This window comes from Lepidochelys kempii, chromosome 4 (genome assembly GCF_965140285.1).
Source record: "Lepidochelys kempii isolate rLepKem1 chromosome 4, rLepKem1.hap1, whole genome shotgun sequence".
Classification (NCBI taxonomy): domain Eukaryota; kingdom Metazoa; phylum Chordata; order Testudines; family Cheloniidae; genus Lepidochelys; species Lepidochelys kempii.
The window spans coordinates 138,043,759-138,057,745 of record NC_136383.1 but is presented as its reverse complement, the minus strand read 5'-3'; the positions used below and the strand labels follow the sequence as shown (position 1 = coordinate 138,057,745).

General features: G+C 43.0%; 1 protein-coding gene across 4 annotated transcripts in view; it reads right to left on the bottom strand.

The window, feature by feature from the left end:
• The window catches only part of EXOC6B (exocyst complex component 6B), a 450,860-nt gene that overhangs the window by 173,152 nt on the left and 263,721 nt on the right, over nucleotides 1–13,987 (bottom strand). For all 4 annotated transcript variants that reach the window (XM_073343016.2, XM_073343018.2, XM_073343017.2 and 1 more), the window contains exon 16: nucleotides 4,395–4,506. In XM_073343016.2, the coding sequence (XP_073199117.1) occupies nucleotides 4,395–4,506 (112 nt within the window). The remainder of the gene's footprint in view (nucleotides 1–4,394; nucleotides 4,507–13,987) is intronic.

Sequence of the window (13,987 nt, the reverse complement as noted above, 5' to 3'; positions counted from 1 at the left end):
GAATTTCAGCACATGGATATGTGGGGGAGGGACTCTTTCCAGAACCATATGCTTTGAATCTAGGTGTTTTAGCTGGGCCCCCCAATCCGCTATGGAGACATCTGTAATCAGGGTCACTGCGGAAGGAGGAGTGCAGAATATTTCTTTGCAGACAATCTTGGGGCGTCGTCCAACAGTCCAGAAAAGCTAGTAGAGTAGTCCGTACCACGAGATAAGTGTGCTTATGATGTCTGGTTGATTGGAAAACAGACCTCAGGCAGCTCCTGAGAAGGCAGAGGCAAAGTCTGGCAAAAGTGCAGGATGCCACATGACCAAATAGTTTAATGTTTGCAGTGTAGGTCTCTGTGTAAGCTCAAAAGCTTGTCTCTTTCACCAACACAAGTTGGCCCAATGAAAGATACCTCATTCACCTTGTCTCTCAGAGATTCTTGCTGCTGTTGTAGAGTTTCCCCTGAGGTTGGACATTAGGGATGTGATGATCTCAAAACCTGTAGCAATGGAGATATGCCTCCAGCTTGGAATCAAGAAGAGCCCCTATACATTCTATGGACAGAAATGAGGGATGACCCAAATAGCCTGAGATAACCTGCTTTAATATGGAAATATAACCCCTTCTGACTGCACACCCCTAGTTGTCACCTACCACCCCACACTGGAACCCATATGGGGTATCATTAAACAATTTCAACCCACTCTCGATAGGGACCACATCCTGAAAGAAATCCCTCCTGGATCTCCTCTTCCAGCCTTCAAACAACCCCCCAACTTTTTCAAGTTCACAATCAGAAGCAGGCTCCACACAGACCAGGACACACCAACTCAAAGCAGAACCACACCCTGCCAGAACAACAAATGCAAAACCTGCAGACATATCACCACTGCTTCAATGATCAACACCCCCCACAACTCACCTTTCAAGATACATGCATTCTACACATTCCCATCACAACACCTGGTGTACCTCAATCAGTGCACAAAATGCCCTATCACCTGTGGGTGAACACTTTTCACAAAGCAAACACTCTATATCTGACCTATCCGTCCTCATCCTCAAAGGAAACCTGCACAATACCTTCAAAAGACGAGGCTGGGAGTTTAAATTTATAACTTTGCTAGACACTAAATATCAGGGCCTGAACAGAGACACTGGATTTATGGCTTATTATAACAATCTATAACCCACTAAATTCCCTACAAGCTGCCTTTTTCCCCTCTTTCCTTTCTTTCCCAACTATGACTGGAGGGATGTTAACGGGCCACTTCACCTTGAATGGCCCCTAGAAATGTTAACTACCTATGCTAAATAATCTGTTCCACCTTATATTTAGCTGTGATACTCTGAGTAGGTTTCCCAGATCTGAAGAAGAGCTCTGTGTAAGCTCGAAAGCTTGTCTCTCTCACAAACAGAAGTTGGTCCAATAAAAGATATGACCTAACCCACCTTATCTTTGTAATACACACTCAGTCCTAAAAATGGAATATGCTGAGGCGTGTGGACAGGGCACTGGATACACCCTAGGGGGATTTGTCTCTCAGAAGCCAGTTGTCCTAGAATGGGTACATGGTTATACCTTGCTGTCTCACACGGACTTCCACTACTGCCACCAAACTTTTTGTGAACTCTCTTGGGACTGCAGACAGGCTGAAAGGTATCAGTGGCGGTTGTGTCCCACTGTAAACTGGAGATATTTTCTATGGACTGGATGAATTGCTATATGAAAATAAGCATCCTGAAGGTCAAGAGACACAAACCAATGCTGAGCTCCCAGAGAGGAGAGGATGGAAGCTAGCTAGTATCACTATTCTGACACAATCTGTGCATGAATTTGCTCAGTTGCCTTAGGTCCGGGACATGATGCATCCCTGCTCTTATTGGGGGAATATGAAAGTAGAAAGAACAGAAACCCTCCCCTCTGAGCTCCTGAGGTACTACTTCTATGACTCCTATTTCAAAAAGCAAAAGGGAATGGGGATGGGTGAGGGGACAAGAACAGGAAGCAATGGTCTCAAGTTGCAGTGAGGGAGGTCTAGGTTGAATATTAGGAAACACTATTTCACTAGGAGGGTGGTGAACCACTGGAATGGGTTACCTAGGGAGGTGGTAGAATCTGCTTCCTTAGAGGTTTTTAAGGCCTGGCTTGACAAAGCCCTGGCTGGGATGGTTTAGTTAGTGCTGGTCCTGCTTTGAGCAGGGGGTTGGACTAGATGACCTCCTGAGGTCCCTTCCAACCCTGATCTTCTATGATTCTAGGGGCAAGGGCTGGAATTATATGGAGCAGACTTTGGTAACAAACGCTAATATCCACTGGTCTGAAGTAATTCAAGCCCACCCTGAGAAAAACGGTAAAGGCAGCAATGAAAAGCAGGATAAGGAAGGTCCTCAGGTGGCACTGGTACATGGCTCTCTACATGAATGTCAAACATGCTGTCTGGAAGATGATGCAGGGGTGGGTGTTAATAGAAGAGGAGGGGGCTGACTTGTGGAAGGAACTAGAGATTTACTCTTAGAAGCTGCACTTCAGCTAAGTGCCTAAGTCACTTTTGAAAATGGCACTTGACACCTAAGTGACCTGGGAGCTTTTGGAAATTTTACTCAATCTGTGTGACCCTCAGACACATTCTGAGAAACAGCGTAAAGGCTCTGAGATCCCCAGATGAAAAATGCAATGCACTATCATTTTATAAACACCGGCCAATATTTGTCCTACATAAGAATGAGCATCGGAGTGAAGAACAGAGAAATAGTTTCGAGACAGTGCCAATGTCTTTTCCTACTTTATCCTGACTAAAATGGGGCGGCAAGAGTTACCCATTTAGACCAGAATGGAAAAAAGGGGAAACTGGCTACTCAAACTGTATGTTGCTAAGTGGTATAGAGCAGGAGGGTGACGCCAGCCTTAAGATGAAAAGAGTGCCAAAGCAAAACACTGTAGGCAGGCAGCTCCTGCCAAATTAGACCTTTATTTTAAATTGGAGTCATTAAGTCTGAACTGTCGTGACCTGTAGGCATTTCCTGTGGAATCCCACTTCAGCTTCCAGAGACGCAGTGCCAAGGCAGCTGAACAAACCCTCCACCACAGCACTCTCTCAACCACATTATTTTCTTCTCCTGGCATCACCTTTCCTACGCCTCAGAGTGGAACACACACCACATGTCAAGCTCTTCTCTAAGCGGGGGGTAAGCAGTCTGAAGGGACTCCTGTGGTAAGTTAACCAGTCAGCTATTAAGCACTGTTCACAAAGTCACACGAATCAAATTGCTATGGTTTAAAAATATACTCACAACAGAGGATGTTTTTTTTCCAATGCATAGAGTAGGGCATAGCTCTACATTCCTTACTCCCAAGGACACCCTGGGGGGTAGGAGAGGAGGAATATGCCCCCAAGGATCAGAGACACTCCCCTGTGCCGGAGGGCAGCAGGGCAAGGGTGAATCCCAGTTGCAAAATTGAAAGCACATACAGGGATAAACCAGTTCTGATGTGATGAAATTCCCCTAGATGCATCCACACCTTGGATGTATAATTGTTCCCAAAACACAAGAAAGGTTTTCACAGCAAAGTCAGCCACAGATTTCTTAGAGTAAATAAGCATTAGTCAGGTCTCATGTCACAATTCACATACAATTACATCAATTAAATACAGACATATTTTATTTAATATTCCTAGGATAGCAGAACCTGGAGGGCTCACTAGGATTCATTAGCCTAGGCACAGTACAAAGACTTGTACATGTCTCAGTTAGTTTATCATCTACTCACATTAAATGGATTTAAAATTTTAGTTGACACACATTTATAGAAATGTCAGACACTAATCCCGTGTACACGAGCATAAAATCGCTGGCTCACAAACATTTTGTAACTGCCATAAACCTCATCTTTCCTAAAGTTTGGGAAGTTATTTCTAAATATCTGGAAAAAAATGCGCTCTGGGAGCAGAGACCACCTTTTATACTCCATGTTTGTCTGGCTTTTAGCATAATGCTGCCAAATTCACTCACTGGAGTTCTGACTTGTGGCCGTAATACAAACGATAGCCGTTTGTTTTACCTTATTTAAATTTTTCATTCCTATAACAAGGAATATAATAGCCAGCATACAAATGTGTTCTAGAATTATAAACATTCAAGGAATACTGGCCATCAAATGATAGACAATGACAACTGAGAAAGCAGCAGAGAAATTCCTCTCTGAGCATAAAGTGCTTACTAATTATTACAGCAATAAGCAGCAGCTCCCCATTGTTCTCAAAGAACCTAAGGTTACGATAATGGTCCCATTGCTATATTTTAAAGACGTGTCCTAGAAAGCTGAAATGGAACTACAAACATTAGATTATGGGACACATTCTCCCTCCATGACTAGATTTGCTCTGGGAACTGAGCTCTTTACCTCTGTCAGCCCTGTGTTTCTTCTCTTAATAACATTCTGCAGACAGTTACTCAGCATTCGAGTCAGCAGCAAGTTGGTTGATTTTCGAATCATGTCGTCAACCTCTGTGGAGCTGAAAAACAGAGTTCAAAAAGTAATTGCGCAATTCTTTGAAGCAGGTGAAAAATCCAAGGCCCCCAGCGCCACAGCATCAGAGCACCTCACAATCTTTACCCACACAACACTCCCTGTGAGGTAGAGAAGTGCTATCACCATTGTCCAGGAGAGAGAGATACAGATTTAGAGACTTGTCCAGTGTCACATCGGGAGTCTGTGGAAGAGCAGGGAATTTAACTCAAGTCTCCTGAATCGCAGGCTAACACCCTCTTGCCTCGACCGACCATCCTCTCACTTCAGCACCTGATTGGCAAGGGTGCTGATTACCCCCAGCTCCCATTTCAAATGGGAACTGTGGGTAGTTAGCACTGCTTGGTACCCATGTTCACCCCTACAATAGTGCCATGTGTGTCTATATTTATTTATTTTTAAACTATAGGTATTACGTTTTGTGAAGCTTCTTAATATCTGGATAAATATTAATGTAAATAAAAACAGATTTTTCCCCAATGCTTTCTACTATGCTGGTTTTTCGTGCAATTCATGTCATACAAGTGACAACATGCCAGCACAGTGCATTTCCACAGGTGATTAGGAGAATGTCCCTAGAACTGGTTCTTCTCCTATTGGGGTCAATGCTTCCTTCCCACACCCAAGTAAAGCAGGGTAGAGTAAACCTACTGAGAAAGCTGCAGGCAGAAGGGAGACCGTGGCTAAGCAGAAATGCTTCCCCCTGCCCAAGGCTGCGATCTGAGGAGAAGCTGTGGAGAGCTAACATTGCTGTAGGCAATATCAACTCTCCTCTGTGTACTCTGCAGAGCCTGGAAGCATAGCAGGTGACAGCAATTAACAGAACAGCCGTTGATCATGCCATGGTGAGAAACGGAGGAGTCCAGGACTGTGGGGGGCTAGAGTCCCTCTACCCAGCTGCCCACCCTCAACAGAGCTGGTTGCTCAGATCCCCAACAATCCCCATCCTCCACTGTCTTCTTGAGCCCTGTCAGTTCCATAGACAGGGGGGCAGTCAGGGAACATGTCCTGACTCCATTGCTCCAACAGAGCTGCAGAAACCTTTCCATTTCGTTAACCCTCTCATTAGAGGGACATCCAGCCTCCATACTGCAGCAGCCCTTTCAATTGCAGCGCATACAGTTCTCCATTATTCCCAATATCAGCATTTTACCTAAACTTGCACCAAAGCGATTGATGCTAGGTCTGTGTTGGGCAGAAGTACATTTGTTTCTAAAATGACGGACTTTGTAATGGGTCAAGAAACAGAGCGACAGGGCTAGACTTTCAAAGCTGGCCATGTACAAACCCCACACACAGAGTTGGGTGCGCCTAAACTTACATGTACTAATATCTGATATGCTTGTGCAAGTCAGGTCTTTTCACAAACGCAGATCTGATCTGCAAGCATACCAGGGTATATATGTAACTCACTGGCAAAGTGTGCGGTGCACCCAACCGCAGTGGCTGGCCCACTAGAAGAGAACAGCCTGTTACTGCTAACTGGCTGTTCTCTATGCTTTTAGTTCAAGTGATAGAGGTCTTCGGTGCTGAAGGTCCCCTTTTCAAACCTTTCTGATTATCCATGATGGGATTGGGGGCGTCATTATACACACAAAATGCTTACTTTGAAAAATCTGACCCATATATTTTTGCTGAACCAGACCCACTTATAAATTAATACAACTCCATGATAACACATAACATTGATAAAGTCCATTCACTTTAATGGTGTCCGTATGCTTTGGGCTTTATTTTTAAGTGGGTGTTTTCAATATACCAGAGGGATATGAAGGCTATTAAAGAATATCCCCACTTTGCAGGTCACTTTAGCTGCTGCTGGGAAGCTCCCCTCCCAAGAAGTCCTGTTCTCCCTCCCCCCACACTCCAGTTAGGTGTAATCTTTTCTTTTTGAAGTAGGTTTTGGAAAGTGACTGAAATGTTGGCTCCTTTGATCTATCATCGGCATCACATTAGGCCTGCAACAACATGGCCTTTATCTCCGAGAGCAGGATGACAGGCGGCTGCTGGTGAAGAAAATCTCAAACTGGAAGGTTCAGAAACATTAATAACTTTAGGGCTCCTGGTAAACCAACCCTGTGACCTTTGGCTCCTTACCCTATTTTACCTGACAAATGGAGAGATTACAGAGCAGAAAATGACATGGTAAACAAAAGAAAGCCTTCAAGTTATCTCCGTCCACTTGTGTGCTAGGTAGCCTTGCTCTGTACTCTGCTATCGAGCATGTCAGCTCACTGAAGCCTGTGCTGGCAGTAGAAGCTGATGGGCCCAGCAGGCCTCCTCTCATCCCAGAACTCCCAATCCAAATGATGTAATTTTTGGGCACAGCTGCTCTTATTTCAGTGAGATAAAGGAGACTCTGTTCTTATTTATCTTCCCCAAGAAGGAAAGAAAGCTAGCATAAGTATCTTTGCTCACAACAGCCACTCTCCAATACCTCTACCCACCAACACACTGCTTTGTCATTGCAGGCTGACCACCTCTGCACCGGTAACCATTTTATCTCTTCTGGTTAATGCCAATCAGGATCTGCTCTTTTGGGCACTGATCCTGCCAGGTGCTGAGCACCTTTATCTGCTACTGACTTCTACGGGAGCACTGAACAGTCAGTGTACCCTACAGGAATTGACTCTTGATGACAGTTGCTAAGTTCCATTTTAAACTAAACACTACTAGCTGAAGCCTCAACGTGTGTCCCTGTCTGGCACACTTGCTCTGATTCTTCAACTCCTTCTAGTTTTATTTGACTTTTATTATGTTGTACTTTGGGTTTGTTAGAGACGGGACAGAACCAAAACCCTAGGGACATTTGGATCCGGACACCAACTTCTTGTTTCAGGTCCATCTCTATCTCTGGTTCTTTGTAGTGTGCTTGGATCCTCTGTCACAGATGTACATTTTATTTATAAAGTGTTCCCCATCTCCTCCCATCCAAAGCTACTTGTGGTCCTGTACACCACACAATATAAAGATTAAATATAACTATCATAATATGAGCCACCCCAGGGAAAATTCACAAATGGTAAAAGCAGAGGGGTTAAATAAAGCCACTACATTACACAATACAAAGTTAACTGTTGGTACAGAGGATCACCAGCTTTCTTTATCATGATGTCCCATGTTAATAAGAACATAAGAATGGACATACTGGGTCAGATCAAAGGTCCATCTAGCCCAGTATCCTGTCTTCCGACAGTGGCCAATGCCAGATGCTCCAGAGGGAATGACCAGAACAGGTAATCATCAAGTGATCCATTCCCTGTCATCCTTTCCCAGCTTCTGGCAAACAGAGTCTAGGGACACCATCCCTGCCCATCCTGTTACCACAGAATCATAGAATATCAGGGTTGGAAGGGCCCTCAGGAGGTCATCTAATCCAACCCCCTGCTCAAAGCAGGACCAATCCCCAATTTTTGCCCCAAATCCCTAAATGGCCCCCTCAAGGATTGAACTCACAACCCTGGGTTTAGCAGGCCAATGCTCAAACCACCAAGCTATCCCTCCCCCTAAAACTTTCCTGGCAGCGGTGGGATGCACAGCTGGTCTTCAGTGTCAGAGCAGACCAGAGGGGACACTATGCATGGAGAAAGGCTTGCAGAGATTGCGGGGAGAGAGGTGAAAAACCACATTCAGAAGGGTTGAAAAACTGGTCAACAATCTACATAAGTCTGCAGCAATGTTTTGACCATAAGCCCTTTGTCCCTCTGGTGAATTACACAAAGTAATCATGAAATCTGCCTCTTAGTTTTTAGGTTTTGTAGGTGTGACAGGCTCTTTACACACTGATAAGAGAAAAAAGAACGAGAAGTACTTGTGGCACCTTAGAGACTAAAATTTATTTGGGCATAAGCTTTCGTGGGCTAAAATCCACTTCATCAGATGCATGCAGTGGAAAATACAGTAGATAGATAGAGAGAGAGAGACACACAGAGAACATGAAAAAATGGGGGTTGCCATACCAACTCTAACGACACTAATCAATTAAGGTGGGCTATTATCAGCAGGAGAAAAAAACTTTTGTAGTGATAATCAGAATGGCCCATTTCAAACACTTGACAAGAAGGTGAGAGTAACAGTAGGAGAAAATTTAGCATGGAGAAATAGTTTTTAGTTTGTGTAATGACTCATCCACTCCCAGTCTTTATTCAAGCCTAATTTAATGGTGTCCAGTTTGCAAATTAATTCCAGTTCTGCAGTAGAGAGTACAGCATATAGCTTGAAGGGCTGAGGGTGACACAAAAACCATCTCATTTCGATTGCTAAAGTTAGGCAGCTTCTTGTTGGTTCCAGCATTAATTTCTCATATTTTTTAATCACTGAATGCAAGTTGAGGGTAGTGGTGGGTGGCAAGCTGGTAGAAATGAGATTTTAGAGAGGGCTAAAGTGAGCTCCCTTTAGAGTGAGCTCCCATTAGAGTCACCTGGCTGAATCCCTGCAAACAAGGGGCCATGTTATGACTAGACATGAGCTGCTCAACTTTCATGCAAGCAGGAAAGTGAACTTCCCACACCTCTGTTCTTGTTGTTTTGCACAGCAGATGTCTTCTGGAAACCTGCATGGAGGCCATTCTGTAGGCTTGTGATTAGTGGAAACTGTATTGATATGAGAATATTTTGCCAGAGTAAATACTGTAACGAATTTGGATGACAGGGTCGGTTTTCTGTTTACTTTGAACACAACCTGTTTTGCTGTTTTAGGAGTTCTAGCTAGAGAAGGTGAGGATGGGGAAAAGCGCTTTTTAAAATTAATTACACCCACTTTTATTATTTAAACAACTTAGCCAACATGTAAGTTGTGCACTATATGAAAGTTCATCATTTAGTTAAAATATGGCCCTGTCATCAGGATTTAGGGGTCCAGCAATTTGGGCATCATCTCTACGCATATATGTCCCAAAAGGATTTCGATAAATTGGAGAAGATTCAGAGAAAAGGAATGAGAATGATTAAAGGATTCGATAACACACCTTATAGTGATAAACTAAACAGATTGATATCCTTAAGTGTAACAAAGAGAAGGTTAAGGGGCAAGCTGACCATAGTCTGTAAGTACCTACACGGGGAACTAATATTTGATAATGGCCTTTTCAATCTAACAAAGGTTTAACAAGATCCAGTGGTTGTAAGTTGAAGCTAGACAAATGGAGACTGGAAATAAGGCACAGTTTTTTAACAGTGAAGATAATTAATCAATGGAACAATTTACCAAGGGTCATGGCGCATTTTCCAACACTGGCAATTTTTAAATCAAGACTGGATGGTTTTTATAAAAATATGCTCTGTTCAAAAAATATTTTGGGGAAGTTCTGTGGCCTGTTGTTATGCAGGAGGTCAGACTAGACAATCACAATGGTCCCTCCTGGCCTTGGGATCGTTGAAACTATGATCCTAGCAGCACATTCACAATGCTTTGGCAAGGATGATACTTTCTGCAAGAGGGTCATTACACCACTTTCCTCGAGCTAGCTGGAATATGACAAAATGCTTTGAAAATGGACGGTTTAGTATCATCACTAAATTCACCCTTAAAGCCAGCAATGCCATTTCAACATAAGTCTTTAGTACATAAACAACTAATTCTTAATACCAATGCTTAGCACTTACACCGTGCTTTACATCTTCAAAGCATTTCAAAACTAACCGTTCTTTCTTTTTCAGTCCCCTAATATTATGCTGTCTGGCTCCAGTTCCTCCTTTGATGCATGAATTCATCAATTTGTGACACAAATAAGGTAAGTGATGGGTTGTTAGTATGGAATATGGTACAATTTCGAAATTCTAACTGTCATTTAGATAGTTGGCAACATTGCCTGTTCGAATACTTCAGTTTTAGTTATATTTTGGTTAAGGTTGCTGGAAGACCTTTGGGTTTTGAGCCCCACAGAAATAAGAGTCTATTATTAGTAATAACACTTAAAATATTCCACATGCTAAATAAGATCCATTTACATGACTCCCTTGTGGGTAGACTCTAAATTCAAGTAGGGTTTCTATTCTATTCAGGTTCTTACACTGCACCGACCACAGTGGCATCTCAAAGTGGCTCAGTTGCAGAATGGCATCTGGAGGCATCACACACACCCCGTTCATTTTTAGGGTGGGTAAGTGCTAAGTGACCCTGGCTAATAGGGACATTCAGCATATTTTCCTTTTAGTTCTGAGCGATTACAGTGCTGGTAACCCTGGAGGCCTCTGTTTATTCCCAGAGCGGGTAAATCCAGGCACAGGCAGTAAGCAGAAAGGCGGCAGTACAGGATTTTCCATACCAGCCCACCAATAGGATTCCCTCCTGACCAGCCATGCCCAGCCCTACTTATCTAGGAATGAGACAATTGTGCGAGTCACCTGGAATACAAAATTTGCTCTGTTTTTCTTTATAGCTAAACTCCTCAGGGGAAGGCCTCTGTATTTGTAATATTTATATATTTGTGGGGGTTTTTTTTAAAGTTTGGTCTCAGTTGAGTTCCAGCTACAGAACATCTGAGGCTTTTATATTAGTGCCCAACATGGTAGTATTTGCTCTTTTTCTCCCTTTTCCGACAGTGCGATGTGTTCGCGTATTAAAAGTGTACTTGGAAACAGACTTATAGACCGAAATAATACAGACTCCTCGGCTAGATGCAATGGTATGGGGGGAGGAATAGCTCAGTGGTTTGAGCACTGGCCTGCTAAACCCAGGGTTGTGAGTTCAATCCTTGAGGGGGCCATTTGGGTCAAAAATTGGGGATTGGCCCTGCTTTGAGCAGGGAGTTGGACTAGATGACCTCCTGAGGGCCTTTCCAACCCTGATATTCTATGATTCTATGAAAATGGTTTATTTCTTGTATTGTTCTCCATATTGGTCAGATCTTACAAGCACTTAAGCACATGAGTAACATTGATTTCAGTGGGGCTATACCTGTGAGTAAAGTTACCCTGCTGCTTAAGAACGGGATTTTCAAAAGAGACTAGGGGCTTGTTGTCACTACCGTACTAAATTGGTACCGTTGATGCAGTAGTGATGATTTAGCACGTCTGGTGAAGACGCATTAAATCGAGGGGAGAGCGTTCTCCTGTTGATGTAATTATTCCACCGCAATGAGAGGCGGAAGCTATGTCAGCAGGAGAGCGTCTCCTGCTGCCATAGCACAGTGTAGATGCCAATTTAAGTCGATGTAAATTATATCACTCAGGGAGGTGGGTTTTTCACACCTGAGTGACATAACTTACATCGACTTAGGCGGCAGTGTAGACAAGCACTGCATGATTGAGAAGCTCAAGCCCCATAACATCAATGTGATTTGTGCTCCTAAGCCACTTGGGCACTTTAAAAATTGCCCCCTACATGTCTGCAGAGATTGGGCCCTATGTTTGTAAAATCAAAGTCCTGTTAGATAACAGGTTGACACACTTAAAGGTTTCCACCTGTCTGAAAAATTATATTGGTTCCAAAAACAAGGAATATCTTTAAAATGGGAAATTCCAATAGAAATGGTGACATCTTTTAAACCAGTGGAAATTTTTTAAGACAACTTATACTGGCATTAGAAAAGGTTCAGAAAAGGGCAACTAAAATGATTAGGGGTTTGGAACGGGTCCCATATGAAGAGAGATTAAAGAGACTAGGACTTTTCAGCTTGGAAAAGAGGAGACTAAGGGGGGATATGATAGAGATATAAAATCATGAGTGGTGTGGAGAAAGTGAATAAAGAAAAGTTATTTACTTGTTCCCATAATATAAGAACTAGGGGCCACCCAATGAAATTAATGGGCAGCAGGTTTAAAACAAATAAAAGGAAGCTCTTCTTCACACAGCAAACAGTCAACCTGTGGAACTCCTTGCCTGAGGAGGTTGTGAAGGCTAGGACTATAACAGGGTTTAAAAGAGAACTGGATATATTCATGGAGGCTAAGTCCATTAATGGCTACTCGCCAGGATGGGTAAGGAATGGTGTCCCTAGCCTCTGTTTGTCAGAGGGTGGAGATCACTTGATCATTACCTGTTAGGTTCACTCCCTCTGGGGCACTTGGCATTGGCCACTGTTGGCAGACAGGACACTGGGCTGGATGGACCTTTGGTCTGACTCAGTCTGGCCGTTCTTATGTTCTTAACTTACTAGAGAAGAATCTCTAAAATATGCCTCAGATTCATCCCAATGAAGAAATATTTTAAAACAAAGTTTTAAATTGAAATAATAAAGCAAAACAAAAAATATGCACACCCACAAAAGCGGTTGAAAATAAGACAGGTCTTTAAATATTTTAAACATCTTTCATAATCACCTCATTATAAAGGAGAATATTTCTGTCCAACAAATACAAGGAGCTGGTTTAGAATAATAATTAAAAATATATGACTCATGTTTTCTGCCGCAGGGTTTATTCTTCAGGAAAAGACTGCTGAGTACTTAAGAGAACTGTCTATGTTAATGATAGGTGATGTCCCATATCCCATAACAGTAGCCATGACCTTCATGCCTGCTGTGATTGACAGCCTGACCCCAATCACTCCAGGGTGCAAGGTAAATGACAACCGAGGAAGAAAGAGAAAGAAAGAAAACTTGCTGCTGGCTTTGCAGCCAAACTTCCTAATAAAAACTCATTCAAACTGTCAGAGTGAAATGAAGAAAGTGTCAACAGGGGTTTTCAGAGAAATATTCAGTATGTTTGGATGGAAAAAACACAACAGCTCCACTCTTTTCCCCTTGCCCAAACGCACCCTGCACAAAAAAGGATGAAAACTCCGAAGTTGAAAGGAATTTTAATAACTTGTCCATGGGGAGCCCCTGAGGTAGTACCCAGGAGAACACTTTCTTCCATTCTCTGACAAACCTAATCATCTCGGTAATGGTTAAGAGCACAAAGCACTTAGCTTCACTCCTCCAAGGAAGCACCACTGGAAGAGTTAAATGAATCCGATAGCTCTGTGAAACAGGACAATTTTACAAAAAGAGCAGAGGGCAAGCTAGCTTCAGAAGCCTAAATATTTAATGGCAACCCCACAGGTTAACACCTGTGGGGCCCACCAATAAGATCATCCTGCCATGAGATGATTAAACTCTGGGACTGACCATCAGAAGGCAGCCACTGGATCTTAGCTTCCATAACAGGACACAGAGAGAATGGTGATTTCTCCAGGAACTGAAGTCCAGACCAAAAAAGACAGCTATTCCATCCCTACAGAGCATTCTACAGACTCTGGAAAAGCTTAGCCTGCAGGCATCCCCAATAGCACTGTTGTAAAAAGATCAGCCCACTGGTGTGATATCCATACTCCAGCAGTGCCCCGTACTTGAAGCTGCAAAGATCAGAAACATCCACATACTGTACAGCACCTAGCTACCTGTGTACTATACACAGGCATTAGGGAAGAAGGAACCCTTTCTTGCCCTTCCAGTGAGAATTCACCATTTATTTATGCACCTTCTGCAAGTTAAATATATTACTGTGCGTAAGCATGGCCCAACTTATAATTACTAGGTTATATAA